At 42.3% G+C, this 27,814-nt stretch overlaps 1 protein-coding gene across 1 annotated transcript; it reads right to left on the bottom strand.

Annotated features, from left to right (window-relative positions):
* Positions 1 to 3,429: 3,429 nt before the first annotated feature.
* On the bottom strand, positions 3,430 to 25,361 carry DSCC1 (DNA replication and sister chromatid cohesion 1). The gene is made up of 9 exons (XM_074985627.1): positions 24,939 to 25,361; positions 21,444 to 21,612; positions 18,793 to 18,927; positions 17,596 to 17,686; positions 16,734 to 16,872; positions 13,826 to 13,878; positions 12,422 to 12,576; positions 11,692 to 11,840; positions 3,430 to 4,606 (listed from the first exon to the last, which is right to left on the bottom strand). The coding sequence occupies exons 1-9, from the start codon at positions 25,106 to 25,108 to the stop codon at positions 4,498 to 4,500; spliced, it is 1,170 nt and encodes a 389-aa protein (XP_074841728.1). The 5' UTR covers positions 25,109 to 25,361; the 3' UTR covers positions 3,430 to 4,497.
* Between the last annotated feature and the right edge of the window lie 2,453 nt (positions 25,362 to 27,814).

Here is a 27,814-nt window from a genome sequence, read left to right as displayed (position 1 = left end):
AGTAATGTTATGATTTCCTATTGCTCTTCAGTATATCTCCATACCATCTAAATGGAACTAACTAGCACTGTAAACTTACATGGTACTATATAGAGTAAGATGTCACTCATGTAGATTCTAAGTAATCTTTTATTAAGCAATTTAAAATGTTGACTCCTAACATACTGACCAATCCTATTTTATTGTGTTGAACAGCTCCTGTGGGCGAATGGACTTGCTGAGAGGAAAAAGAAAAGTTAGGACTCCTGGGCCACACACTGCACAGCATACTGATGGGAAGCAAAACCAAAAACACTCCTGCTTCAGCAGCCTAACAGGTTAGATAGTTCACAGTTCTTCCCTGAAGGCCAAGCTCGTTGTGAACAATAAATATCTCATTCTCTAAGGCTGTTTAGCATGCATATTGTGTTGGGGATAGTCTAGCAAAATGGAAAGATTTAACATACACAAAGAAGCTATCTAACAACAGGGAGGTGATGGTGGTGCAGCTTATTAAGCTGTTACATTAGAATTCTATGAATAAGTATACCCTGTTTTAAGAATTAAATGAGGTTATTCATAGAATCACAGAATCATAGGGCTGGAAGGGACCTCAGGAGGTCATCTAGTCCAGCCCCCTGCTTCAAGCAGGATCAACCCCCACTAAGTCATCCCAGCCAGGACCTTGTCCAGCCGGGACTTAAAACCTCGAGGGATGGAGAATCCACCACCTCTCTAGGCAACGCATTCCAATGCTTCACCACCCTCCTCGTGAAGTAGTTTTTCCTTATATCTAACCTACACCTCTCCCTCTTCAACTTCAGACCATTACTCCTTGTTCTGTAATCTGACACCACTGAGAACAGTTTCTCACCGTCCTCTTTAGAGCTCCCCTTCAGTAAGTTGAAGGTTGCTATTAAATCACTCCTAAGTCTTCTCTTCTGTAAACTAAACAAACCCAAATTTCTCAGCCTATCCTCAGGTCTTGTGCTTCAGCCCCTTAATCATTTTTGTTGCCCTCCACTGAACCTGCTCCAGCAAATCCACATCCTTTTTATACTGGGGGACCCAAAACTGGACACAGTATTCCAGATGTGGCCTCACCAGTGCTGAATAGAGGGGAACAACTACTCCTCTATATCTGCTCGAAATCTTCCTCCTAATGCACCTCAGTATGCCGTTAGCCTTCTTGGCTACAAGGGCACACTGTTTACTCATATCCAGCCTTTCATCCACCATAACCCCTAGGTCTCTTTCCATCATACTGCTGTTGAGCCTGTCGGTCCCCAGCCTATAACAATGCTTGGGATTCTTCTGCCCCAGGTGCAGGACTCTCTCCTTGTTGAACCGCATCAGATTTGTTTTGGTCCAGTCCTCCAATTTACCCAGGTCACTCTGGATTCTCTCTCTACCCTCCAAAGTATCTCTCTCTCCCCCTAGTTTTGTGTCATCCGCAAGCTTGCTGAGGGTGCAATCCAGTCCCTCATCCAGGTCATTAATAAAGATGCTGAATAAAACCGGCCTCAGAACCGAGCCTTGTGGCACTCCGCTTGAAACCGACCACCATCCAGATATTGAGCCATTGACCACTCGCTACCTGCTGAGCCCGACCATCAAGCCAGCTTTCTATCCATTTTATAGTCCACAGATCCAATCCATATTTCCTTAACTTACGGACAAAGATGTTGTGGGAAACCATATCAAAAGCCTTGAAGTCCAGGTATATCACATTCACTGACTTCCCCATGTCCACAGAGCCTGTTACCTCATCACAGAAGCTAATCAGATTGGTCAGGCAGGACTTGTCCCTGGTGAATCCATATTGGCTACTTTTTGATCGCTTTTCCCTTTTCCAAGTGCTCCAAAATGGATTCCTTGAGGATTCCCTCCATTATTTTCCCAGGGTTTGAGGTAAGGCTGATCAGTCTATAGTTCCCAGGATTGTCCTTCTTTCCTTTTTTTCAGGATGGGCACTACATTTGCCTTCTTCCAGTCATCCAGTACCTCCCCCCAATTTCCAAGAGTCTTCAAGGATAATGGCCAAAGGTTCAGCAATGACCTCTGCCAATTCCCTCAGTACCCTCAAGTGCATTAAATCCAGACCTATGGACTTGTGCACATCTAGTTTTTCTAGATAGCTCAGAATTTGTTCCTTCCCCACAGATGGCTGCCCTCCACCTTCCCATACTAAATTGTCTAGGACTGTCATGTGGAAGTTGACTTTGTCCGTGAAGACTGAGGGGAAAAAAAGCATTGAGTACTTCAGCTTTTCCTACATCTATCACCAGGTTACCTCCCTCATCCAGTAACGGCCCCACACCTTCTCTGATAACCGGTTTGTTGTTAACATGCCTGTAGAAACCTTTCTTGTCACTCTTCACATCCCTGGCCAGCTGCAGTTCCACTTGGGCTTTCGCTTTCCCGATTACTGCCTGGCATTCTCCAGCCGTAGGTTTGTACTCCTTAGTCAACTGTCTACGTTTCCATTTCTTGTATGCATCCTTTTTGAATTTAAGCTGACTAAGGATTTCCCCGTTAAGCCAAGCTGGTTGCCTACCATGTTTGCATTTCTTACTGTGCAGCGGGATGGTTTGTTCCTGTGTCTTCAGTAAGACTTCTTCAAAATACTGCCAGTTCTCTTGAACTCTTTTCCCCTTCATCTTCATTTCCCAAGGGATCCTGCTCATCAGTTCTCTCAGGGAGTCGAAGTCTGCTCTCCTGAAATCAAGGGTCTGTATGTTACTGCTCACCTTTCTTCCTGTTGTCCGGATCCTGAATTCTACGATCTCATGGTCGCTGCAGCCCAGGTTTCCTCCCACTTCTATTTCTTCTACTAGTTCTTCCCTGTTTGTGAGCAGCAGGTCAAGTTGTGCATGGCCCTTGGTTGGTTCCTTCAGCATTTGCACCAAGAAGTTATCCCCAGCATTCTCCAAAAACTTACCAGATTGTCTGTGTGCTGCTGTATTCACCTCCCCAGCAAATGTCTGGATGATTAAAGTCTCCCATGAGAACCAGGGCCTGTGATTTCGAAGCTTCACTTAGCTGCCTGAAGAAAGCATCTCTCTCATCTCCCTGATCTGGCAGTCTATAGCAGACACCAACTACAACATCACCTCTGTTACTTCTGCCTCTAAATTTAACCCGAAGACACTCAACTGAATTTTCTCCTTCCTCTTACTGGAACTCTGAGCAATCATACTGCTCCTTCACATAGAGCGCAACTCCTCCTCCTTTTCTCCCCTATCTGTCCTTCCTAAACAGGTTACAACCTTTCATGTATCTTTCCCTCCCGCCTTTGGCATATTAACCATCATGCCACCTAAAGTAGTTCAATAATATTTCCAATTAACACAGATTTGCATGGCTGTCATATAGCAAATGAGGGTGCACACAGTGAAATGACAAATGGAAATCCAGTTATGTCTTTACAGAATTTATCAATATTACAAAGAGTACATCCTTCACAGCTATACATTTAAAAGATATTTACATTTAGGTGGAAGTGTTGCAGGTGGTTTTCTCGGGTTTACATTCTAGGTATGCAGTACAAACAGTTCAATTTACCACTTTTTTAAAATAAGCCTTCTGCAAAAGCAGATATATTGTAGTTTGACAAAATTTCTGTGGTGCAGAGGAGCCAGTAATGGAAAAAGCTGCACAGTCCATATCGTTGAGTAATCTGAGGCATCCTCTTGACCTGAATTTTACAGAAGGGTTAGTACTATGTATCTCAAGCTATTTTGCCACTAGTATAACATTGTCAAGAAACCAGAACACTAAGTGCCTCAGTTATGTTTGACATTATCCCAATTTAAAGTAATGAACCAGGACAACAAACACCTTCCACAGTCCTGACCTGTAATCCACAATGGAAATGAGTAGTTCATCTAGAAGGCCAGCTTCTCATTTAAACATTTGGAGCTCAAAACCCTGGTGTTGCTTGTTAACTAGAATGCTCTGACAGTTCAGTTTTTATAGCCCAAAAAAAAAAAATCCCCTTTGCTTTTGAAATACTATATTCAGTGCTGTCACTTGAAGTACACTGCTTTTGAACATCAACAGGAAGAAACAATAGTCTTCTCTGTAATCATTTTATTGGACTGTCCTAGCCTCTTAGCAGACTTATTTATATAAAAAGTATAGGGAAATATTTTGCACAAACAGAAAAGGCAAGTAAATTAAGGGTACTGAGTTTATTTTGCTTCTTGAATTTCAAGACAATTGCAAATTTCAGTTCAATGAAAACAAATTTGTACATCTTCCTGGTTAAGTGAAAACTAGATTCTAGTAATGTGTTTACATTTTGGTAGAAGAATAATTATTTTCACAAAGATCTAAAATAATGAAGACTTACACTTTTTGGTATATAATAATGCACTTAATTTTTAGCAGACAGTTCTTCCAAGACTGTGACATTTCATATTTTTTCATATCTCTACGTAACTACAGATAATTCTGGGATGACCAAACACCAGTTATTCCTTGATGCATTCTTGATTATTAAATAGGGTTTTCTTGTTAGGAGATGGGTCTTCTAGAGTTATAAACTCTGACACCATTCTGCATGGAAGAACGAGCATATTTGGTCAGAAGCGTAGCTACAGTCTGCTTCTCTGCACATAAGTCTCTGCAAAGAAAAAAGTGGTAAACTTCAGTAACATTAAAGAAAGGTTAGCAGCACAAACTATTTCAGTATTCACTACAATGCTAATAACCAGTTTTCCTAATGTAGCAAATCAGCCTGGGTATAATATTTAACATCTTGGCAGACACACTAATAGCTTTCAATCAACTAAAATTCAGACATAAATGCTATGCCAAGGTAACACTCAGAAGCACACTACATGCTTTACAAAATACCAAGATAGTTCTTACCTTGAATAGCTTACATGAAAAATAGACAAAAACCTAATTCTGTTGTCCACTATATCTGTATAGCTACTTATACTACGAACCTTGTGCTATCACAGCTATATCAGCATCAATAACCATGGGCTTAGCGGCCGTTGGTGTCCAATGCCTCTCCCACTATTCCTTTACATCTTCCCCCCGTCCAGTGTGGAGTGGCTTAGTTTCTGTAGACTAGCTCTGCGCCAATCCACCCATTCTCTGTGGGGTCTGCCTCTTCTATTTGAGCCGTCCATTATGCCAAATACCGACATCTTGATTTTTTGTTCGTCATTCATTCTGCAAATATGCCCAAATAGTTGTTGTTTCTGTTTTATAACCTTCTGCAGCAGGTTCTCTTTCAGCTTTATCTTTCTATATAATTCCTCACTGGTGACCACCTGCATCCATCCTTGTCTCAGAATCTTTCTAAAACAACAACTTTCGAATGCCAATACTACTCTTTTTTCAAATCTTTCATTATCATCCATGTCTCATATCTGTACAACATGCTGCTGAATACATATGTTTCCAAGATGCTCAGCTTCATTCCTAAGTTACCTGCTTTCCTTTTCAGATCTTATCCATTGCCTTCAAACTTGCTCTTGCTTTCGCTATTCTAATTGCTATTTCCCTTCTTACAGTCTAGATCATATGTTATGTTGCTCCCCAGATATGCGAACTTCTCTACACTTTGTAGTTAAATACCATCTACACTGACCTTCCTTCTTATTTCCAAATACCATTGTTTTTTTTGTTTTATCAATGTTCACAATCAGTCTGTACTGCTTCCTTTCTTCATTTAGCACCTGGACCGTTTTTGCTAGCTGCTCCTCATCTTCCTCAATGATAACTATATCATCTGTGAACTTCAAGTTGTTAATTCTTTTCCTGTGCACAGATATCCCTTCTCCCTCTTCCTTGATCTTTGTCATCGTTCTCTCCAGATGCGTGATGAAGATACTTGGCGATACTGGATCTCCTTGTCTTCTTCCTCTATTTGTTTTAAACAAACTTCCCAACTCCCTACATGTTCTCACTGCTGCCTCCGCACTGTCATTGATATTCTTCAACAACCGTATCAGTCTGCTATACACTCCGTACAACTGCAACACCACCCAAGTCACTTTCTGACCTATCCTGTCAAATGCCTTTTGAACATCAACAAAGTAAGTGTATATGTTCCTGTCCTTTTGTCAAGCTTTCTCCGCCATGAGTCTTAGTGCTAATATTTGCTGCATGGTACTTCTAACTTTTCTGAACCTTGCTTGCTCATCTGCCATCTGTTCTTCTATCTACGATCTTAGTCTTTCCATTAGTATCATCATCAGCACCTTGCCTAGATGACTTGATAGGGCAATCGTTCTGTAGTTCCTACATTCCAATGTACTTTGTGTATTGTCACTAGCACGGATCTTGTCCATTCCTTAGATGCCTTCCTTTGTTTCCATGCTATATTACATAGTCCGTGTATTTCCTGAATCATGCTTTCTCCACCATATTTGATCACCTCTCCCATGATCTTATGTCTAGGGCTCTTGTTCTTTAGTCATTACACTGCTTTTTCTACTTCCTCCTTCAAAATATCTATCTCGCTCTCGATGCTCAGTGGAGATCTCTTTGTTCTTCAGTCGGTCTCTCTGAGACACTCAAGTCTCTGGCATTTAATTTCAAAAAGGGGAATTACACTAAAATGAGGAAGCTAGTTAAACAGAAACTAAAAGGTAGAGTAATTAAACTAAAATCCCTGGAAGCTGCATGGAAACTGTTTAAAGACACCATACTAGAGGCCCAACTTAAATGTATACCCCCAAATAAAAAAACACAGTAAGAGACCTAACAAAGAACCACCATGGCTAAACAGCCATGTTAAAAAGGCAGTGAGAGAGAAAAGGGCAGCTTTTAAAAAGTGGAAATCAAATCCTAGTGAGGAAAATAGAAAGGAACACAAACACTCCCAAATTAAGTGTCATAATGTAGTAAGAAAAGCCAAAAAAGATTTTGAGGAACAGCTAGCCAAAAATTCAAAAAACGATAGTAAAATGTTTTTTAAATACATTAGAAGCAGGAAGCCTGCTAAAAAAGCAGTGGGGCCCTTGGACGATAAAGATATAAAAGGAGCGATCAAGGAAGACAGTGCCATTGCGGAGCGATTAAATGATTTCTTTGCTTCAGTCTTCACGGCTGAGGATGTTACAGAGGTTCCTAAATCTGAGCCAGCCTTTTTAAGTGACAAATCTGAGGAACTCACTCAGATTGAAGTGACATTAGAGGAGGTTTTGGAGTTAATTGATAAGCTGAATAGTAACAAGTCTCCAGGACCAGACGGTATTCACCCAAGGGTTCTGAAAGAACTCAAATGTGAAATTGCGGAGTTATTAACAGTGGTTTGTAACCTATCCTTTAAATCCACTTTGGTACCAAATGACTGGAAGACGGTCAATATAACGCCAATATTTAAAAAAGGCTCTAGAGGAGACCCTGGCAATTATAGACCGATAAGTTTAACATCAGTACCAGGCAAATTAGTAGAAACACTAGTAAAGAATAAAATTGCAAGGCACGTAGAAGAGCACTAATTGTTGGGCAAAAGTCAGCATGGTTTCTGCAGAGGGAAGTCGTGTCTAATCTATTAGAATTCTTTGAAAGGGTTAATAAACATGCGGACAAGGGGCACCCAGTGGACATAATATACCTAGATTTCCAGAAAGCCTTTGACACAGTCCCACACCAAAGGCTTTTATGTAAATTAGGTGGTGATGGGATAGGAGGAAAGATCCTTTCATGGATCGGGAATTGGTTAAAAGACAGAAAACAAAGGGTGGGAATAAATGGTAAATTTTCACAATGGAGGAGGGTAACTAGTGGTGTTCCCCAGGGGTCAGTCCTGGGACCGATCCTGTTCAACTTGTTCATCAATGACCTAGAAAATGAGGTAAGCAGTGAGGTGGTAAAGTTTGCAGATGACACCAAGTTGTTCAGGACAGTCAAAACCAAAACAGATTGTGAAGAACTACAAAAAGATCTCAGCAAACTGAGTGATTGGGCAGCAAAATGGCAAATGAAATTTAATGTGGGTAAGTGTAAGGTAATGCATGTTGGAAAAAATAACCCAAATTACACGTACTACATGATGGGGTCAAATTTAGCTATGACAGCTCAGGAAAGGGATCTTGGAGTTATAGTGGATAGTTCTCTGAAGACATCCACGCAGTGTGCAGCGGCAGTTAGTAAGGCAAATAGGATGTTAGGAATTATTAAAAAAGGGATCGATAATAAGACAAAAGATATCATACTTCCCCTATATAAAACTATGGTACACCCACATCTTGAGTACTGCGTGCAGATGTGGTCTCCTCACCTCAAAAAAGATATATTGGCATTAGAAAAGGTTCAGAAAAGGGCGACTAAGATGATTAGGGGCTTGGAACGGGTCCCATATGGGGAGAGGCTAGAGAGACTGGGACTTTTCAGTTTGGAAAAGAGGCGATTGAGGGGCGATATGATAGAGGTATATAAAATCATGAATGGTGTGGAGAAAGTGAATATAGAAAAATTATTTACCTTTTCCCATAATACAAGAACTAGGGGACACCAAATGAAATTGATGGGTAGTAGGTTCAAAACTAATAAAAGGAAATTTTTCTTCACACAGCGCACAGTCAACCTGTGGAACTCCTTGCCCGAGGAGGCTGTGAAGGCCAGGACTCTATTAGGGTTTAAAAAAGAGCTTGATAAATTTTTGCAGGTTAGGTCCATAAATGGCTATTAGCCAGGGATAAAGTATGGTGCCCTAGCCTTCAGAACAAGGGCAGGAGATGGATGGCAGGAGATAAATCACTTGATCATTGTCTTCTGTTCTCCTTCTCTGGGGCACCTGGCATTGGCCACCATCGGCAAATGGGATGCTGGGCTGGATGGACCTTTGGTCTGACCCAGTATGGCCATTCTTATGTTCTTATGTCCAATTGTGCTTTGTATAGATCGGTGCAATATCTCGTCCATTGCTGCACAATCTTCTCCCTGTTCATGAGCACTTCTTCGTTCTCATCTTTGATCGCCATTTGCTTCAGTTGCCATTTTCTATTAATATTCCTAATTGTTTTATATACCTCCCTGGCCTAACATTCACCACACTACCTTTCTGTATCTTTACACTGCTCCTTTAACCATTTCTCCTTATCCTTTCTGGCTGCTTTCCTTACCTCACTGCATATCACCCTATATTGCTGTTCCACCACCTTGGAAACATCTCTTCTGATCTTCAGTGCTCTCTTCTCAGGAGACACTGAAGTTGGTTCAAGAGTAATCCACTTTTTTGATTTTTTTCTTCTTCCGGAACAGTCTACTCAATTGTCTCGTCTATCGCTGTGGCTATCCCTGTGACTCTATCTAGGTCTTTCTCTGTGGTGATATTCTTAATCTTCTCTTCGAGCAGTGCTCTGTATGCATTCCTTGTTTCTTCCTCACCTAGCCTTGACACATCTCTTCTTTTCTTAAACTGTATCTTAAACTTTCTTTCGAGTTTTATCTTGATGTTTGCAATCACTAGACTGTGGTCCGAGTCTATATCCACTCCTTGGAAAGTTTGGCACTGCTGTACTGATGTTACCCGCATTCTTCGTATCAAAATCTTATCTATCATGTTCTTGGACCTCCCGTCTTTTGACCAATTCCTACAGCCCTTCTGTTGGAATCTCGTGTTGCAGATCACTATCTCATGCCCCATAGCAAACTAACAGTTTCTCACCTGGTTTATTTCTTTCTCCATATCCAAACCTTCCCATAACACTCTCCCAACCTTCCTCATCTGTTCCAACCTTTGCATTCCAATCTCCTCCGATCAACACATCTTTCTTTGGTATCTCCTCCACCCTCTTTGTCAAGTCTTTGGGCTATTTTATAATCTCTTCCCCCATACTGTCTGACATGGGTGCATACACCTGAACGACTGAGATGCTGAACAGTTTTGCTTCGAATCTCACTACCATCATTCCTGCACTCACCAGATTGTATCCTAATAATGCTCCTTTAGCTCTTTTGCTAAGAAGGACTCCGACTCGTTTCATACTTTGTTTTGTTTCCTGACCAAATGACTTTGCAACCACACATTTCTCCCAATGTCATCCAATGCATCTCTGCCAGTCCAAGTATATCACATCAGTATCTCTCCGTCTCCTTCCGAAGCAGCTCTAATTTTCCTGTTGCCCACAATGTTCGAACGTTCCACGTTCCAATTACTAGCATATGTATTAGTTCGAATTTTCTTTCAGTAGCCAACTTATTGACCCACCCCCGATCACTCGATTGGTATCGTGGACCTTGTTTATCTGGGCAATGTCCAAGCTGGCATCTTTTATCATGTAGTTGTATTGGCATCAGATTTCATTCATATTGTTGTTTCGTGGTCAGCACATCAACGCTTATCTGACCAACCCTCCTCCTTCATCCAGGCTTGGGGCTGGCAGGGAGCTTGTAGAGGCTTCATGGCAGAGTTTGTATCAGTATAGCACCCTTACTGCAGACTCCGCCTGCATCAGGGTTTTCTGTCAATGCAGATACGCCACCTCCTTGAATGATGTTGCTTATGTCAACAAAAGCACTCTTCTGTTGACAAAGCTGCATCCATGTGAAGCTATTGTCATAACTGTGATGGTCAGAGTGTGGGTTTTTCCACATCCATGATTGACATAGCTATACTGAACAAAGAAAGGAGTGCTGTAGGCACCTTAAAGACTAACAGTATTATTTATTAGATGATGAGCTTTCATGGGAAAGACCCACTGTTAAGTTTACAGCAAGCCTGAATCAATAGAATTACTTCAGATTTTATTCTGAGCAACAGAATTTAGATCAAAGTTCCAAGGCAAGGATCAAATCAAACCAAGTGTGTGCTTGTACATTATTTAGCCCAACAAGACTTAGAGCTTGACAGCATGGGAGTGTTATGTCAATCTGAGCAACACAAATGACTAACGGAAGGGACGCAACATGAGATGTACTACGGGAGTATGGTTCCAGAATTTTAAGTTTGATTATACTGACTTCAAATGAAATTGAGAGACGATATATACAGAAAAGTTTGAGGTTTTTTTAGCCCTCTCTCTAAAGTCAAATATTTACTGCTAGTCTTCTTCCAATATTCCCTTATTTTAAAGGCTTCCTGGGTAAGCTCTTCTGATCTCTTCCCTGTCCACTAACTTGGCTCTCCTTTCTCCAGAGTGGTTCAACACCTACTTTAAATTCACCTTCTGTAGTCTGCAATAAAGGTTGAGTTACATAATTTCCAATTAGGTTCTTTATTTCAAGACCATTCATGTGGATGGGTCACAAGGGGTTAATAAAGGGAGGGGAAAAAAATCTAAGGGGAGACCATTTTTACCCTCTGAACAATTCTAGCTCCACTGAAGTCAGTCAATACAGAACTTCAGTTTAGTTCCAGGGGGCCCACAATTTCACCTTCACTGTTCACACCACAAAGCATGTTTCAGAATGACTACATTGGCAGTAGTCTCAGAGTGGTAGCTGTGTTAGTCTGCAGCTTCACAAAAAACAAGCAGTCCTCTAGCACCTGCAGTAGTCTGATGAAGTGGGTCTTACTCATGAAAGCTCATTGCTTTATAAATTGTTCGTCTTTAAGGTGCTGGGGACTGCTTGTTTTTTTGTTTACAATGTAAGTATTTTATTCCTCTAGAATTTGCAAGAAAAATCTAGCACTTCACAGTCTTGTCAGCAACTGTAGCTGATAATACAAGCAAGTATTTTAGATGTCTTCATGCACTTACTGCAGTTTAAAACATTTTTATGCTTAAGTGAACTACTTACTGAATATATGGGGCAATATCAGCTTCTGTCCACTTCTCTCGAATGGCAAATAGCCTGTTGAACCTTTCCTGGTTATCTTCAGGCAGGTCTTCCACTTTTAGCAAGAAGATAGTCTCTGGTCTGGAGTTTCTATCCAATAGAGCCAAACCCTATTGGGATAACAGGATGACAAGTTCTAATATGACCAAATCTCCTGCCTCTTGACTTATCAATGTGTGCTATTATAGTCAGTGAAGTCCATATTTTACCTCCTAAACTGTACAATGCTAAAAGCAAAATGGAGCCCTTCACAATACCTGCCCTCATGAAGGAGGTAGTTCTCACATCCCTTAAGAAAGGAAAGTATGTCAAAGTTTAAGACTTGCTATGCCACACTGATGCCTTCAAGATTTTTACAGGGGCTTCAGCATAGTTTGAACATTAAAGGCTTTTCTACAGTATGCTGGACGTCTAGTTCTGTCTACATATAGTAATTGACCCTGCACTTTAATTTTTTCCTCCATATCTGTGTGTATCAGATTCAGGCAGGCAGACAGAGCAGCGTTGTGGTGCTAAACCGAGGCTCTAGACAGTCTGACTTTACAGGATACACCTCATTAGTGCTTTAGTGCAGGACCATGAAGCTTCTCAACTGCAAATACTGTTGAAATAAAAAGTATTTTATTGCTGTACGAAGCCACATTAAACTAAGAGAAATATGTGAGACCAAATCCACTAGTTTAGTTTTTACCTTGAGCTGATCCAGCCTTGTCACCAGCCCTTCAGGGACACTTTGTTGCCATACTTCTTGAAACTCTGACAGATTGAATTTAACTGCATTTTGCAAGAGCATTTGTGCTGTAGCTGTGCATATTTTATCTGTATTCATTTCAAAATAAACTTCATCTGCAAAGGAAAAATAATATTTCACAGGTTCTTACCTATGTTGGTATCAGGAAATATCTGTGTCAGGTTTCACCTCTGCTCAGCAATTCCCGCTCCTAGCAGGTAGTTTGTGCCCAAGTTACCCCTCTGGCTAAATTAAAGTACCCTTCCTTGCCAGATAAACAAGAATCAACTCAAACAAGTACATCCTTAATTTTCTCTTGGCCACAGACTTTAGCCCTGTTATACAGGGCTACTGTCAACAGACCTGTGAAACAGTCCTTTTACCCCCTCACTTCACCCCCATCTCTTTTTCACTATTGTTCATACAGTCTGATAACTATTTGAACTCTCTGAGCTGAACATTTCAGTAGTCCTTTCACTTTCCCAAGATCCACATCCTGGTCTTCTCCCTTATGTAAGGTAGTGAAGGAGCTGAGATAGTCTCTCACAGCACCTTGGAAAGAAACTGTTGAAAGTCATAAAAATAGATGAATATGTACAACCCCTGGGTTTCAAGTTACCTGCTTCACTTTCTCCCTTCCCAAGGTCCTCCTGCACCCAGGTCCTATCACAACACTTCAGGCCACTTCCTTGGGCTCAAACCAATCAACCGCTCCTATCCTCCTTGTCTAGAGATATGCCAACACTCACTGCCATTATACCTCCCTTCCCAAAGCCCTTAGGGGAGCGCTTCACATTAGGTATTGTCACTTCTCTGGTCTCATCTTATCAAGTAGAGTGCCTTCTATAGCTCTTTTCTAGCACTGGTTCCAATCCCACCTTATAGTCTGAAATCAAACAAACAAACAGTCATGTTGGGCTTCTGGCCCTGTGTGTGTGTGTGTCACTATGCCTTGCTAGACAAGTTAAATTCCAAATGTCTTGACACCAAAATTCAAATCAGAAAAAAAAATTCTTTAGAACTGTACGATATAGTTAAATGCACCACAGAAATTATAAGCTGGAAAGGTCTACTAGCTTATCCTCAGGCTAATTTATCTTTTTTTTTTTTTTTTCTAGTGACACTAATTTTCCTATCCCACTATTTAGTAGACCTAACTGTTAAGGCAATTTCCATGATAATCCGCCAAAACATTTCTTAGCTCAGTGTCAGCCTCCCTTACTCTCTTATACTTTATTTCATTTATATCATTTGTGAATTCTCAACCCTCCTTTGTTATACAACTACCCATTATTTGAAGACAGCAATACTGCGTTCATTTTCCTAATATATAAGATTAATAAATGCATCCTAGTTGCAACTTACCTTCATCAGTATATTTCGCTCCATAACTTAAAAGAATATGTTGTATCATTTCTCTGAAAGAAAAGTTAAACTTTAAAATCTACTTCTATGCACTTCAAGTTTATGGGAAAGGAACACAGCATGAAAAAAATGTATCATTTAAAGTTAGTTAGGATACAGCCGATAAACAAAACAATCCCTTGTTCCCTGAAACAGTGGTTTCAAAGGGGCAGGCAATGTAAAACCAGGAAAGCAAATATGGGATGGGATGTGTAACAGTGACCCAAGGGTTAGGGAGCAAAGGAACAAAATGAGGTGGGATAGCTGAAAGAGGGACATGGATGTAACAGGAATTGAAAGGAAATGGGGTGAACAAAGGCTGAAATGAAGTGAGGGAGGTTAAGACAGAATCTCTGAAGACCTCCCTTTTTGTGGTTCAGCCTATTACTCCAGCAACTTCAGGTGACCTTCCCTAATGCCTGCTCTCATCTGCTTTAAAGATGTGCAGAGGGAAGGAAGATAAACTCGTCCTCCCTAATTTTTCACCAGCAAAAAGCACCACAAACAGAGTAGCACAAAGCATGCCAGCTATGCACAATCTATTAATAAAAGATACTTTATGGACTGGTTGCATCAAAGTATAGCATATCTCTACAGATTTTGGATAAAAGCAAGATAACAGCATGGGGTTTTCCTAAATGAAATTTAACAAAAACGTAAGAAGTTTCACTCAGTAAACCCAATTCAATAGCCCTGTAGGTTGAATTAAATGGCCTGTAAATATTTTAACACTATTAAAATAATCACTATTTATTCAACTATAACATTATATTACCAGAAATACCAGTGCTTAATACACCATGATTATGCAAGAGGCACCCACCATGTTTGTTTGCCATGCTTCCTCAATGGTAAGCCACTGTGGAAGGGAGTTTCCCAGTTAAGTAAAGGGTATTAGCAGCAAATACAATAGAATGAAAACCACTTTAGCTGTTGTCAGTGTATATTTGTAGCGAGACAGCCAGTCCCCTCTCAGACCAGCATTGCTGGGAACACAAGGGAGCCAAAACAACAGGGCACTTAACATAAATTCCAGCACAGCCTTTGAAGCTGTGAGAAGCACAGGTGTGCTGCTACAATGTGCCTCTGGGAACATATACAACGATTAGGCTCACAGCAGACAGAGAAGCTGTGACAGACATGGCTCTTAGCCCCTACTAAATAACGTGATGCACACACACCAACATCCTAGGTGGGAAAATATTTACCCTAATAAAAGGAATGTCCAGTAGTTGAAACGTATTGTTTCTCTCCCTTGCAAGTGTAAACTACTCTTGCGAGAGCTGGAGTGGCCCAGACAGACCAGCCCCAATTTGGCATAAGAAAGGAGAAAGAGAATAAAGGAGTACAGAGGTATAAGTATGGGACCTACAGCACCATGATTTTTGAGTGCTTTTCACTATCTATCTGCTGGTCAGATAAGTGACAGCCTCCCAAGGCTTCTGCAGCTAAAAGGGTCCATAAGCCTTGTCCCTTATTCGTCTTTCCGCGGAATTGAGTGACCGATCCTGGCTTGGCACCGCTGGAATTGAGAGATGCAAGGAGGGTAAGAAGCACCCACACCTGATCTCCTATCTTTAGTGTACACATATTTTGAAATAGAGCTCTATACTTTGTTTTTCTTTCTTTGGGATCGTGGCTTCAGTTTTGTAACTTGTTTGTGTGTGTAACATCTATACATTTAAATAAGTAGGCACTAGCAATTTTGTAACCACATGATTAGAATCTAGTTTAATAAATTTTGGTAACCGTTTGTGCATAAGCCTGACTTGTTTCTCTGGTTTACTGTAAAGCAGCCAACACAATTAAAGAACCTCAGCCGTTTTGGCTATAAAGCCTGGCCATTAGGTGAGAGTACTAAGAGCCTAGCGTTGAGTTGTGCCGCCTCCACGGGGCAAACTCTTGGGGCGCCTGTCAGTCAATCCTGACTGCCCACTGCGAAGGGGCTCTGAGCTCTAGCAGTTAAAGTCACGGGTGTGGAAAGGCTCTTAGTGCTGCCATTGGGGCACCTGTCAGTCAGTGTTGACTGCCCACTGCGAAGGGGCTCTGAGCTCTAGCAGTTAAAGTCACGGGTGTTTAGGACCTTGGGGCATCCGTCAGCCTAGCCCGGGCTGCCCGCCGCGAAGGGACAGTGCGTCCTAGCGGTTAAAGTCACGGATGGTATAAAACGGGCATAGCTGGCACCTCACCAAACATCCTTGGCCATCGGCTAACAATATTTTAACAGTATTCTCTGTTAAGAGACTGGAGAAGTATCTTTTATAATCCCAGCCTATGTTATACGACAGTAACCAAGGAAGACCTGATGTGCTACACCTTTACTATATAAAATTACACAGGGTCATGCCATGATCTGGAGCACCAAGAAGAGTGGGAGGAAAAATGGGTTTAAGAAGTCTTCATTGTCTACAATGCAGAGGAAGGGGACACAACTGCAGTCTACATACTCCCTAAATAAAGGGCTGCTCCACTACGAGGCAAAAGATTCCTGTAATGAAGGTATAACCCTTAGCTATGTTCCACCAACATACCGGAGAACAAAGGTGGCCAGAAGCATTTAGAGCGGGTAGGGACTAAGTACACTGTTTCTCTCCCTAGCAGGTTATTGCAATAAATGTGTTCCAAATTGTGCACCAGAGCTTTCCCTGGAGCAGTGCAGGTCAACCCTGATCTCAGAGCACGACTAAGCCTTGAAGGTGCAATGGATTTATATTTTAAAATGTTAAAGAGTATGAAATCTTGAGCAGTTAATTGAATATAGTTATATGGGACTACTCTCTGGTAAGTGCAAATACTATTGATGATTAATACAGGTAACAGTAATTTGTTTTCTAGTGATTTAAACACTTCAAAGAAACAAAAAACTTACTTGGGTTCCAGTAATCCAAGTTCTTGAAGACAGATACTTAAAGGAACTTTGCTAAAAGACCAAGATTCAGAGTCTATTAGCTGAGTCACATGATTCAGAAGTTTCATCTCATAATCAAATTCCAGAACCCTCCAATATCCTACCAAACAGAAGAAATATGTAATAATACTTTGTAATTCTGCTTCTCTGAAAACACATTTCAGGATTTTCACACTTGAGTCTAAGGTCCCTTTCATGTCACAAACAGAACACCAAGCTCTTAAAAGGTCATTTATATAACATTTACCAGAAGAAAAACAAGAATATTCGGAGGACACAAAACAGACCAATGTGGTTAAAATTTTCAAAGAGACAAAAACACCTAGTTACTTTTCTATGTAAATCAGCTACTGCACAGTTACTAGAGGGATATTATACTACTTAACAGACATGTAGTCAATAAGAATGTTTAATGTTTTATTATCCACATTATGCAAGCATCTGAGAACAATGATAGCTGGTTCGCTCAACCCACGACGCATGCCTGCACCTGTCCACTCTCCTTTCATGCAGTGACTGTTTAAAATAAAATAAAGCAAGTAACTCTTCAAGAAGCAGGTCTTTGCCCACGAAAGCTTATGCTCCAAAATATGTTAGTCTATAACATGCCACAGGACTTTTTGTTGTTTTTGCAGATACAGACTAACAAGGCTACCCCCCTCTGATACAAGTAACTCCTTTGACTCCCACACAAAACACTGGAAGATACTAGATATTTGGGGAGAAGGCAACAGAAAGTCCTGCAGAAACCACATGCATTCCTCACTAAGCTGACCCCATGTGTTAAGCTACAAAAGAATATATATCCCAGAGGGGCAAATACCTTCAATTTTACAGGCATTTACAACTTGCAAATGATGTAGTATTTCTTCCTCGCTTGCTTGAATACGATCTAGCAAATCTTCTGTTGTATACTGCAGCGTACAAGAAGGAAAAAAATGGGTTACCTTCAGCCCTTGTTAAAACTAAACTGAAGTAAAGGTTACCATATATAAGTATGACAAAGAAGCATTAATTAGATTTGAAAAAGGATGAAGAACACTGTGAAGGCTTGAGTTTTGCAGAGGTGAAGTGTTAAGGTCACCATACAAGCTCAAATTTGCAAAGCAGTATTTTCCTGCAATTTAAACCCATTTCTCCAAACACTTTTTTAAATAAAATTCTCTCTCATTAAAGAACATCTCACTGCCACATACCATTGATATAAGGCTACCTCCAGAAGTCAGACTAGCTCAAGGAGGCATCAAAACAAAGGTACACATTTGCTTTTCATTCCCCCACAATTCAGAAGTTTCATCTCATAATCAAATTCTACACCCCTCTAAAATACATTTAGAAATCTACAAATTCTGATGGCAGAACTTATCTGTTAATACCAAAAAAACCCCATGGTCTCTAGCAGGACAGATCTGCATTTGCATTTGCCTTGGGATTAACCTTAATCCTTTCCCTCTCCACTTCCATCCTTGCTATTCTTCTCTTCTCATATAATTCTACTTCGCTTCCTTGACTGCCTTTTACGTGCGACTCATCACGTAGTTTGAGTGTGGAAAAAGCTACTATACCCAATAGTGTATGTGACATTTGGGCGAGTAATATAATCAATCCTTAAGATTTCAAAATGTCAGTTATTCTTCTCCAACTTCTGGTAGTATTTTGCTGGTTTTGTGCAGAACTCTTCCATCTGCAGAACAGAACAGCAATTCTTCTTACCATCCTCTAGCCTACACAAAAGGCAAAGAGTCCTTTCTTTCCACCACCCTTCCTTTTTTTCTGTTTACTATCAAGCAAATAGACTACTCACTGCAACCAATGACACTTAGCAATTTTCAACTAGGTTACCATGCCAGGCTGTCTCAAGCAGAGAGAAAAAGCTGCTCAGAGCAGGACTGGGAACAAAAGCAAAATATTGCACACTTAAATAAAAATGGGAGAAAGATATTTTTTCTAGTTAAGAATATAGTTTTTTAAGGCTTTTGCCAAGTAGAAAAGAAAAGTGATTCAAAGGTAACATGCTTACCTTTGAATTAGTCAGAGATTTCTCTCTCTCCCGCTCCGGCCCTTCATAAGTATTTTCCATTAGAAGTTTCCTCAGTTTCTTCAGTTTAGGTCGACATCTCCTTAATTCCCAGTAATTGTTGGAGAAACCCGCAATCTACAAAAATAAATTAAAGTGCAAAGAATAATGAACAATGAGTTTTTCAGAGGCCACGTTAAAAAAGATTTTTAGTTTGTCTCTCCTTTCTACAGAGTAAGCAGAAATAATCTCATCCCTAAATCCTATATTAATAATAAGAATTAAAAGACTGTAATTCAGTAATAAAAGCATACACATTGCCTACATGACCCAAAAAAAAAAAAAGAAAAATCAGCATACCTGCTAATGGCCAAATAGTTTAAAATCTTGTCAATTTCACCCATTCAAATATGTGCTCTTTTCATCTTAATTCCTCAGTCTTACTTCTTTCCACAAGCCATCATTTTATGTTCCTGCTTTCCTGTTCCCAATTATTTCCTCTCTCCTTGAACTTGTACTTAATGGGCATTTTAGTACACAATGGATGAGGAAAGGAGCTATGAATCAGCACTTTATTAAATGTAAATGTGCATCTTGGGAAAGAAGGATGTTCGTTACACAGCTAAGAAAGCCAGGCGCATGCACTCAGTGGACCCCTACAGATCATTGTTCAAAATACTGCACACTTCTTTTCCTTACACCCTGAGAAAGATTTACCAACAACAGGACGGCAGGTTTGGCGCCAAGGGGTTGTCTCTCTTCCCCAAAATATCAATACACAGACAAGACATGACAGAAGCTGAGTGGGACAACCAGATGAAGAACTGTTTTCTTTCCCTAATCTAGCACATTGGGATAACAGGAAGCAGCACTATAATAGATGCAAGGCCTTCAATCTCCTAAATTCACCATTAGGACCTTCAGAGGATCCCAAGGTGTTCCGATGAAGTATGCTTTGGGAGTCTCCCAAACATCCTATTGCAAAAATGATAGAAGGCCTTAGTAATGCTCTGCTGTTGGAGGCCAGAAATCAGAAAGGTGTGATCACAAAATGGCAGTTTCCACGTTCATATGGTGGTTTTGCTCTCAGACTTGGTCCCTCTCCCTGGATGAAAATTTCTGCTAAGCAGAAAAGGTCATGTTTTCTAATGTATTGTAAAAAGTCTGGATTTAAAAATCTTCTATCACATTTGATTTTAAGTCTTTTTAAATTATCCTTTTAACTATTGACTAGATTGCCAATTAAAAAAATACTATGCTACTATTCAGGAAAGCAGCCCACATACAAAGTACTGTGTCCAAATTCTGTTTTGGGAAGCTTAGATTTATTTAAAAATAGCTTTTGCCTTTATTATTTGGTGACATACTGAAAAACATATAATTTAAGTATTAGTTTATGACCTCAGTTCTTTTCACATGCAAAGACAATTACACAGGCAGAATAACTACAACATTTAGGTCTTTTTTCTGAGTTGCTTTTCATATTTTCTCCAATCTCTCAGACAAGAAGATATACCTGGTCATTTAGTGGTAGAAAAACATGCTAACACATGATCACATTCATAGCCAGTGCTAGTTGCTCACCCTAACAAACACAGCAGAACACTCGACCCCTTTAAAAAGGAGTGCTTGCTCCTGAATGATCATGTCTTTGTACTGATACATGAACCTATCATTACTATTTCCAGAAGAAAGTTAATGTATTTTATTTGTATTGTGGTAACACTTACAGGCACAGTCCCATCGTGTACAGCATGATCTACCCATAACAAAAAGAAAGTACCTCCCACAAAGAGTTTGCAATCTGAGCAATATAACCATGCACTACAATTATGTCTGGAAGGGTATTAGGAAAGATCCCAAATAAAAATATCCCCAAAAATCATCTGACAGGCAGTTATCTTGGTGCACATAACTTCACAGTGGAACACTAAAATCATTACAGAATACAGCAAGAGTGAAAGAGCTCTTATTTTCTTGTTAATCTACTTTTTTTTGCATGGACTTTTTCCTATTAGAAGAACTGCAGACTTTGTGGAATAAATTATGGTCTGATTGTTCTACGACCAGACAAGGAAGATGACTCCTCCTTAATGATGTCATTATACCCACTGCACAAAATTACAGAGCAAATGATAATATTTTCCTCCTCATTTTTAGGAAAATTTGATTACATTTGCTTCAAAGATCAAAAAACAATGAATTCTTTAAAATCACAAGTCTAAAGTCCTCCACCCCACTGAATCTTGCCAGACGCAACAGTTAGGATAAAAGAGTCGTCTTTGTAGGGTTTTTTTAAGGCTGCAGAACTAAAAAAATGTAGTGCAATTTGCCTTTCAGGGTATGACATTTGAACAGCACTCTACTAAAGTAAATGTGTAAATTTACCCTTCATGTCTTATTTTTAAGACAGCTCACTTGAATGAAGGAAATAATGTGTGTTCTTTCAAGTTACTAAGCACCATGAATAATTACCGCTCCACCCAAAACAGACTTTATGATTGGATCTGTTGAACAAACTATAACTGGAGCCATTATAGGTGCATTTTATATTAATATACCAACTCTAATAATTTTCAATTGTAGGATACTGTGCACCTCAGCTGTAAAAACTAATGCGAAGAATAGACGATAAGGAAATAAAATAAATATACCTGGGTATGAATGATATTACATGGTGCTTGATCTGCAAGCAACTGTTCTGGAGTTTTGCAGTTAGGGATAAACAGCAACATATTAGAAGTATCTGCTATTTTCATATCATAGGTTTTATCTTTACTGCACAGCACAGCTTGCTCATCTTTTTCACCACGGATCACTAAGCTGCAAATAAATAAATAAATAAATATATTAATAAAATTCTTGGTTTTAAATGCAAAAACAACAAAGGAATACTTATCTTTACCCACAGGTGACATAACATTTCACATAAATTAGAAATATTGCTAACCAGGCAGCAGTTTGTAGCTACTACGATTACTGCTACCAGTTGGAATATCACATCTAGAAGCTATGCGCAGTTAGTGTTACCATACTACTGTTTACTGTTACCTCTTCTGCATTCCCACACCTCTTGCTCATTCCACACACATTCTAACTTTTAAATCTTGATCCTTCAAGCTGATATATATGACAAAATTGCACTGAAGTCCCAACAGCTCCCAGCCTAATTCAGCTACCTGGGTAATGGCACAACAAAAAACTTCTACTTAAAATGATTTTTAACATTTTCCTAGACTTCTGCCTTACAGGACAACCATAGTCAAATGCAGGGATTTTCAAGTCCCACCCCCCCACTCAGAACCCCCAAACTATTAACACTCTTCTCTCAGGGTTCCATGATCCAGAGTCATTTGTCGTCCTTAAAACCAGAATACATTCCATGGTTTCAACAAAAAAAAAACACACCACCTAGAACCAGAAAAACAAATGACCTTCACACAGATGTACTTTGTGAATATATTAGACTCATGACTCACGTGTAGGTTGCGTTCCCGGGCAATCATGCATAAGTCAAATTTTGCGTAAGTCAGGACCTGGTCAGGGGAGGGGCCCTCCCACCCTTGGGTCTCCAGGCCCTGGCTGTGCCTGGCTCCCTGCTCCCATGAGGGAGGTCACTTTCCCAGGTACCCCAATCTGCAGGGACCCTGGAAACTCATTGGTGCTGCTGCACCTGGCTCCTGGCTACCCACCACTGGTGGGAGCCAGGACACAGACCAGTGTAGCAGTGCTGGTCAGTTTCCTGGCTCTCCCAAGCTGCAGGGACCTGGGAAACGAAGGGGCACTGCTGCACCTGGCTCCTGCCTGCCTGCCACTCAGGGGAGCCAGGAAAGTGATGGGTGCAGCAGTAGGCGGTGGGGGTGCAGCAGGGCTTGTTGATTTTGATTCGCATAATTCCAAGAATTGCACAAGCCGAAGTCGTGTAAGTCATGGCTCTACTGTAGTTCTACTGAGCTCAAAAGAACTAGGTATGATTGTTTAGAAAAGCAGTGTCCAATAGGAATTCAAAGCTCACCACACTTGTGGTTGTCATCTTTCCATATTCACTACATTATACAAAAATGTATTAACTAATATTAGAAAAATAAATACATTCTGTCCTTTGAATTTGCACAAAACTATGAGATGATGTAACAATCACAGACACATATACAGCAACATGACTCATTGCAGAAAAGAAAGACTAATTATAGGAATGCTTTGAACATCGTGTAGCCTGTAACAACCTCCCCGCTACCCCAGCGCAGCTGGGAGTGGTGCAGCTCCAGCTGTTCCCTGCAAGTAGTGTGCAAACAGCAGCACTGCCCCCACATATTAGAGGGTATGATACTAACCCCCATCCTTGCCATGACCTCCAGTGCTCCCTTTCAGCAGGAGTGGTGTCAGTGCACACAGGGGTTCCCCACTGGCTGGTGGGCTACCTCGCTTGAATAAGCACCTGTGCTAATTGTCTTGGGCATGTGTGACAAATTTGAAGCAATATTATTTCTTATCAGTTAGGTATGCATGCATTCACCACAGTGCAGTGTCCTATTTGCCACATGCGGCCAGTACTGAACATATCGGACACCGCAGGTTTAGAAGCTGAGACCCATGTTTTAATTAATTGTGCTGTATATTGTAAATATTTGCTTTGTATACAAAGTTGGATATTTTAAAAATTTAATACATATAGGTTGTTACTGAAAGTTTCATGAATTGCATAAATAAGTGACTATTTTGTTGTAATTTGCCCCAGTAACCAGTAGGTTTCATGGTATCTCCCTTCGGAGTTTTAACCCCAGATTTGAGAACATTTGTCTACTGGATGGAATATAGGCTGAAGCCTCTACACAACCCAAGAGTACACATACTTCTATTTGAAAACCATTGGTCTATCCAATTACCTGCATGGGGACAGGATTAAGTATTATTCTAGATTACAACATCCTGGCCAGCCCTTTGTCTAACCTGTTATTAAACACCAACAATGACAAATTCCATCAACTTCCTAGGTAATTTGTTCCAGTAGATAACTAGCCTTAGTTAGTAGTTTTCATCCTGATATCCAGCCTAAGTCTCTTTCTGCAATATAAACCCATTACAGCTCATGCCATACTCAATGTCTAAGGAAAACCAAGTACCCTGCTCTTCAACAACATTTTTAAGATGTGTCACACTTCATTCACCCACTCTTCTCCTCTCTAGACTAAACCAACCCAGTTTTTCTGTACTCTTTTCAGTCCAGGTTCTCATACAACATCCATCAGAGTGGTAACTGAGCATTACTATACCCTGTGCCACTGCTTCCGAAGTGCTGCTCACATGAGCTATGGCTGAGTGGTAAAATGAACGTTTTGTGTGGTGCAGCAATGTCATCACAGGATATTTGAGAGCAACAACATACACATATACAGTCAATGGAAAAAAGTTTGGAAAGGGTCATAAATCCTCATGCTTCAGGACTTAAATCGGACTACGTTCACAGCACTGTCATGACAAAAAAAACAAAAAAGTAATGCCAGGGGAGGACTTGACAGGCAATTAAAAACCCACCCCAATCCAGAAGAGGTAGCTTTATCACTGGAAGCAAAGGTCCTGGTGATAAAGTGCTGTCCATACAGGCACTTTTTTACTTTTCACACTCAGGAGGATATTTTCCCTCATATTTCTGCCCAAGTAAAGTTTGGTGCTGAAAGGAACAGTGTAGACACAGCCGTAGTCACCATTTGGAGTGTGGACGAGCCCTTCCTGGGGAGGGGGCTCAACCCCGCCACGACCGGTTGCTTAACGCCTGCTTCTGCAGCCTCTGGAGTGGGCCAGGGCTGGAGCCAGGACTAAATAGGCAGGGCGGGAAATGGAGGTGGGGGAGGGCTGTCTCGTCCAGTCTGGCAGAGACCAAGAATAAGCAAACCTGTGCTCCCGGCCAAGCCAGGCCGGCTCTGGTGGGGTGAGCGCCGTCTGAACAGCCCCAACCCCACTATCAGAGTCCCCATGAGTCACTCACTGCCCTCGCCCTGCCACGTGGTGCAGCGGGCGCCACTGGACAAATCGTACAAACCCGCTGTAACGGCACCCTCGCCACCACTCCGCCCGCCAGGCGACGTCCCGCCTCCTCTCTCCCCAGGCCCAACCGCCAGAGGGCGCCATCGCCCCGCCTCCTCCCGCACCTGTGCCCCGCCTCCAGCTGGGCGCAAAGGCCTGGCTCCAACTGCAGCAGACAGCACTCGGCGGCGCTGGCCCTCGGGCTGAAGCTGAGGCACTGCACGGGCTGCAGCAGCTCCGCCGGAGTCAGCTTCGCAATCTGCAGGGTGGCATCCACCTCCTGGCGGCTCCGCATGCTGCCGCGCTCCCCGCTCCCGCGGGCGGGAGCCAGACAAACGGCTCTCAGCGCGCGCTAATCCAAAGTGCCACCCTCCCGCCGCCTCTGGGCGGGACCGCGAAAGGGAGGGTGAGTCACATGACATGTCGCGCGGGAGATGAAACTCCTCGCTGCGGCAGTGCCTGAGCAGGGGTGAAAGTGAGCCCGACCTACGGCCGGGGGAGGGCGTCAAACGCGCGTGCGCGACTTGGAACCTCGCGGCGTTCTGATTCACGCGTTAATACCGGATCCGATTCTCGGCGGAGCGGGCGTTGGACTGTGCGGAAGTGGGGGGGCCACGCGCGTCTCTCGTCTCACTGGCCCCCTTGCCGGGGGGAGGGGCTGTGCTCTTCCTGCCACCCGCTTTTCCCCTTTAGGTGCAGGAAGTGGCTAACAAGGCCTGGTTGGCGTGCAGGCTGCCCTGTATGTCCCTAACGCCCACCCCCGCACGAGCTGGCAGTTTGGCGGGTATCTTCAGGAGGGTGTGTGCGCACTAGGAGATTAGGTCAAATTTGTCAAGGTCAATTTTCCAGCACCCCGTTTTGTGACATTGAAGGCACATGTCCATGTTGGTAAATAAAGTCGATGAAGTATGTCCCCATTCGTCTTGCTGGGTTTGACTTTGTCAGCAGTGCACTGTGGGTACCTATCCCGCAGTTCCTGCAGCCCCATTGCATTGTGGGGTTCTGTGCCAGTGTGTGATGGGACAAAAATGTGCCACAGGTCGTTCTGGGAGTGTGTTGTCTGAATCCCATAGGGCATTTGTCTCTTCCCCCTCGTTTTGGAAAGCAGTACCAGAAAGGTTTTTTGTGCCCTTTTTTCATGCCCATTGCACACAGTGTTACATACAGCTACTACTAGTAGTAGTAGTAGTAGTAGTAGTAGGCATCCTTCAGTCTACATAGACTATGGATCGCGCCCTTCAGAGTTCCATTTGGGATCATTATTTGCAGCGTCCACTTTGACTGTGAAGGCCCACATGATAGTGACAGTCCTTGCTGCATCTGTTGCATGTGTAATGGGTGTCTGGCAGGTCCTTACTGTGCTTTCTGTGGCTCGCATCTCCTCTGCTAGCTGTCTGATCCTCATCTCACCCTTCTGAAGGCCCTTGTGTAGTTCCTGCCTCCATCTGCTGCGATCGTCTGCCAGCTCCTCCCAGCTGTCTGGCTCGATGTCTGCCTCCCTGAGGTCCCTCTTGCAAACATCTTTGTAGCGCTATTGGGGGCGTCCGGGAGGTCTTTTGCCAGAGGCTAGCTCGCCATACAGGATGTCTTTTGGGATCCTTCCATCATTCATCCTGTGGACGTGGCCAAGCCAGCAGAGCCGCCGCTGCCTGAGGAGGGTGTGCATGGTTGGGATTCCAGCTTGCTCAAGGACAGCGGTGTTGGTCACTCTGTCCTTCCACGATATTCCAAGGATGCGCCTGAGGCAGCTCAAGTGGAAGACGTTCAGCCTCTTTTCCTGGCGGGCATACAGGGTCCAAGACTTGCTGCCGAAAAGGAGGGTGCTGAGGATGCAGGCTCTGTAGACTTGCATTTTGATGTGGGTATACAACTTGATGTCATTCCACACTCTCTTGCTGAGTCTGGACAGAGTTGTGGCTGCTTTTCTGATCCTCCTATTTAGCTCAGTCTCCAATGACAGGGTGTCAGTGATAGTGGACCCGAGGTAAACGAACTCATGGACGACCTCTAACGTATAGTTGTCAGTTCTGATTGATGGAGGTTCAGCAATGTCCTGACCAAGTACGTTTGTCTTCTTTAGGCTGATGGAAAGCCCAAAGTCCTTGCATGCTTTGGAGAACTGATCCAACAGTTTCTGAAGCTCGTATTCCGTGTGTGACACTATGGCAGCGTCTTCTGCGAGCAGCATATCTCTGATGAGGACTTCCGGCACCTTAGATTTAGCTTTCAGCCTTGCAAGATTAAACAGTTTCCCATCAGATCTTGTGTGCAAAAAGATGCCCTCTGTTGAAGATCCAAAGGCGTGCTTCAGGAGGAGTGCGAAGAAGATCCCGAACAATGTCGGAGCAAGCACGCATCCTTGTTTGACGCAGCTCCTGATTCTGAAAACATCCGATAATGTGCCGTCATATTGGATGGTTCCTCTCATGTCTTCGTGGAAAGACTGGATCATCTTGAGTAACCGTGGTGGACTGCCTATCTTGTGGAGCAGTTTGAACAGTCCATCCCTGCTGACCAAGTCGAAGGCCTTGGTCAGGTCGATGAAGGCAATATAGAGTGGCTTCCTCTGCTCCCTGCATTTCTCCTGCAGCTCTCTCAGAGAGAAGACCATATCAATGGTAGATCTCTCTGTGCAGAATCTGCACTGTGATTTGGGATACACCCTGTCAGCAATCTTCTGGAGTCTGCCGAGGATGACGCGAGCGAACAGTTTACCAGTGATGCTTAGGAGGGAGATTCCACGGTAATTGTTGCAGTCGCTTCTGTCTCCTTTGTTCTTGTACAAGGTTATAATGTTAGCGTCACGCATATCCTGTGGAACCTCTCCCTCTCTCCAGCACAGGCACAGTAGCTCATGTAGGGGTTCCAGGAGGGTGTCCGTGGCACACTTGATTACCTCTGGTGGTATACCATCCTGGCCTGGGGCCTTTCCTACTGCAATGCTGTTGACGGCTTTCTTCAGTTCGTCCACAGTTGGTTCCTGATCCAGTTTGTCCATTAG

The sequence above is a fragment of the Carettochelys insculpta genome, chromosome 2, assembly GCF_033958435.1.
Source record: "Carettochelys insculpta isolate YL-2023 chromosome 2, ASM3395843v1, whole genome shotgun sequence".
NCBI classification, from domain to species: Eukaryota; Metazoa; Chordata; order Testudines; family Carettochelyidae; genus Carettochelys; species Carettochelys insculpta.
This window is presented reverse-complemented; position numbering and strand designations above follow the sequence as displayed.

Bases quoted from the DNA above. Each gene is read 5' to 3' on its own strand.
- DSCC1 (XM_074985627.1), bottom strand. From the start codon at position 25,108: ATGCGGAGCCGCCAGGAGGTGGATGCCACCCTGCAGATTGCGAAGCTG. The intron at 18,928-21,443 runs GTATATTTATTT...TTATTTTTGTAG, and splicing joins GTAATATCATTCATACCCAG to ATTGCGGGTTTCTCCAACAA. The intron at 16,873-17,595 runs GTATTTGCCCCT...TCTGTTTGGTAG, and splicing joins AAATGCCTGTAAAATTGAAG to GATATTGGAGGGTTCTGGAA.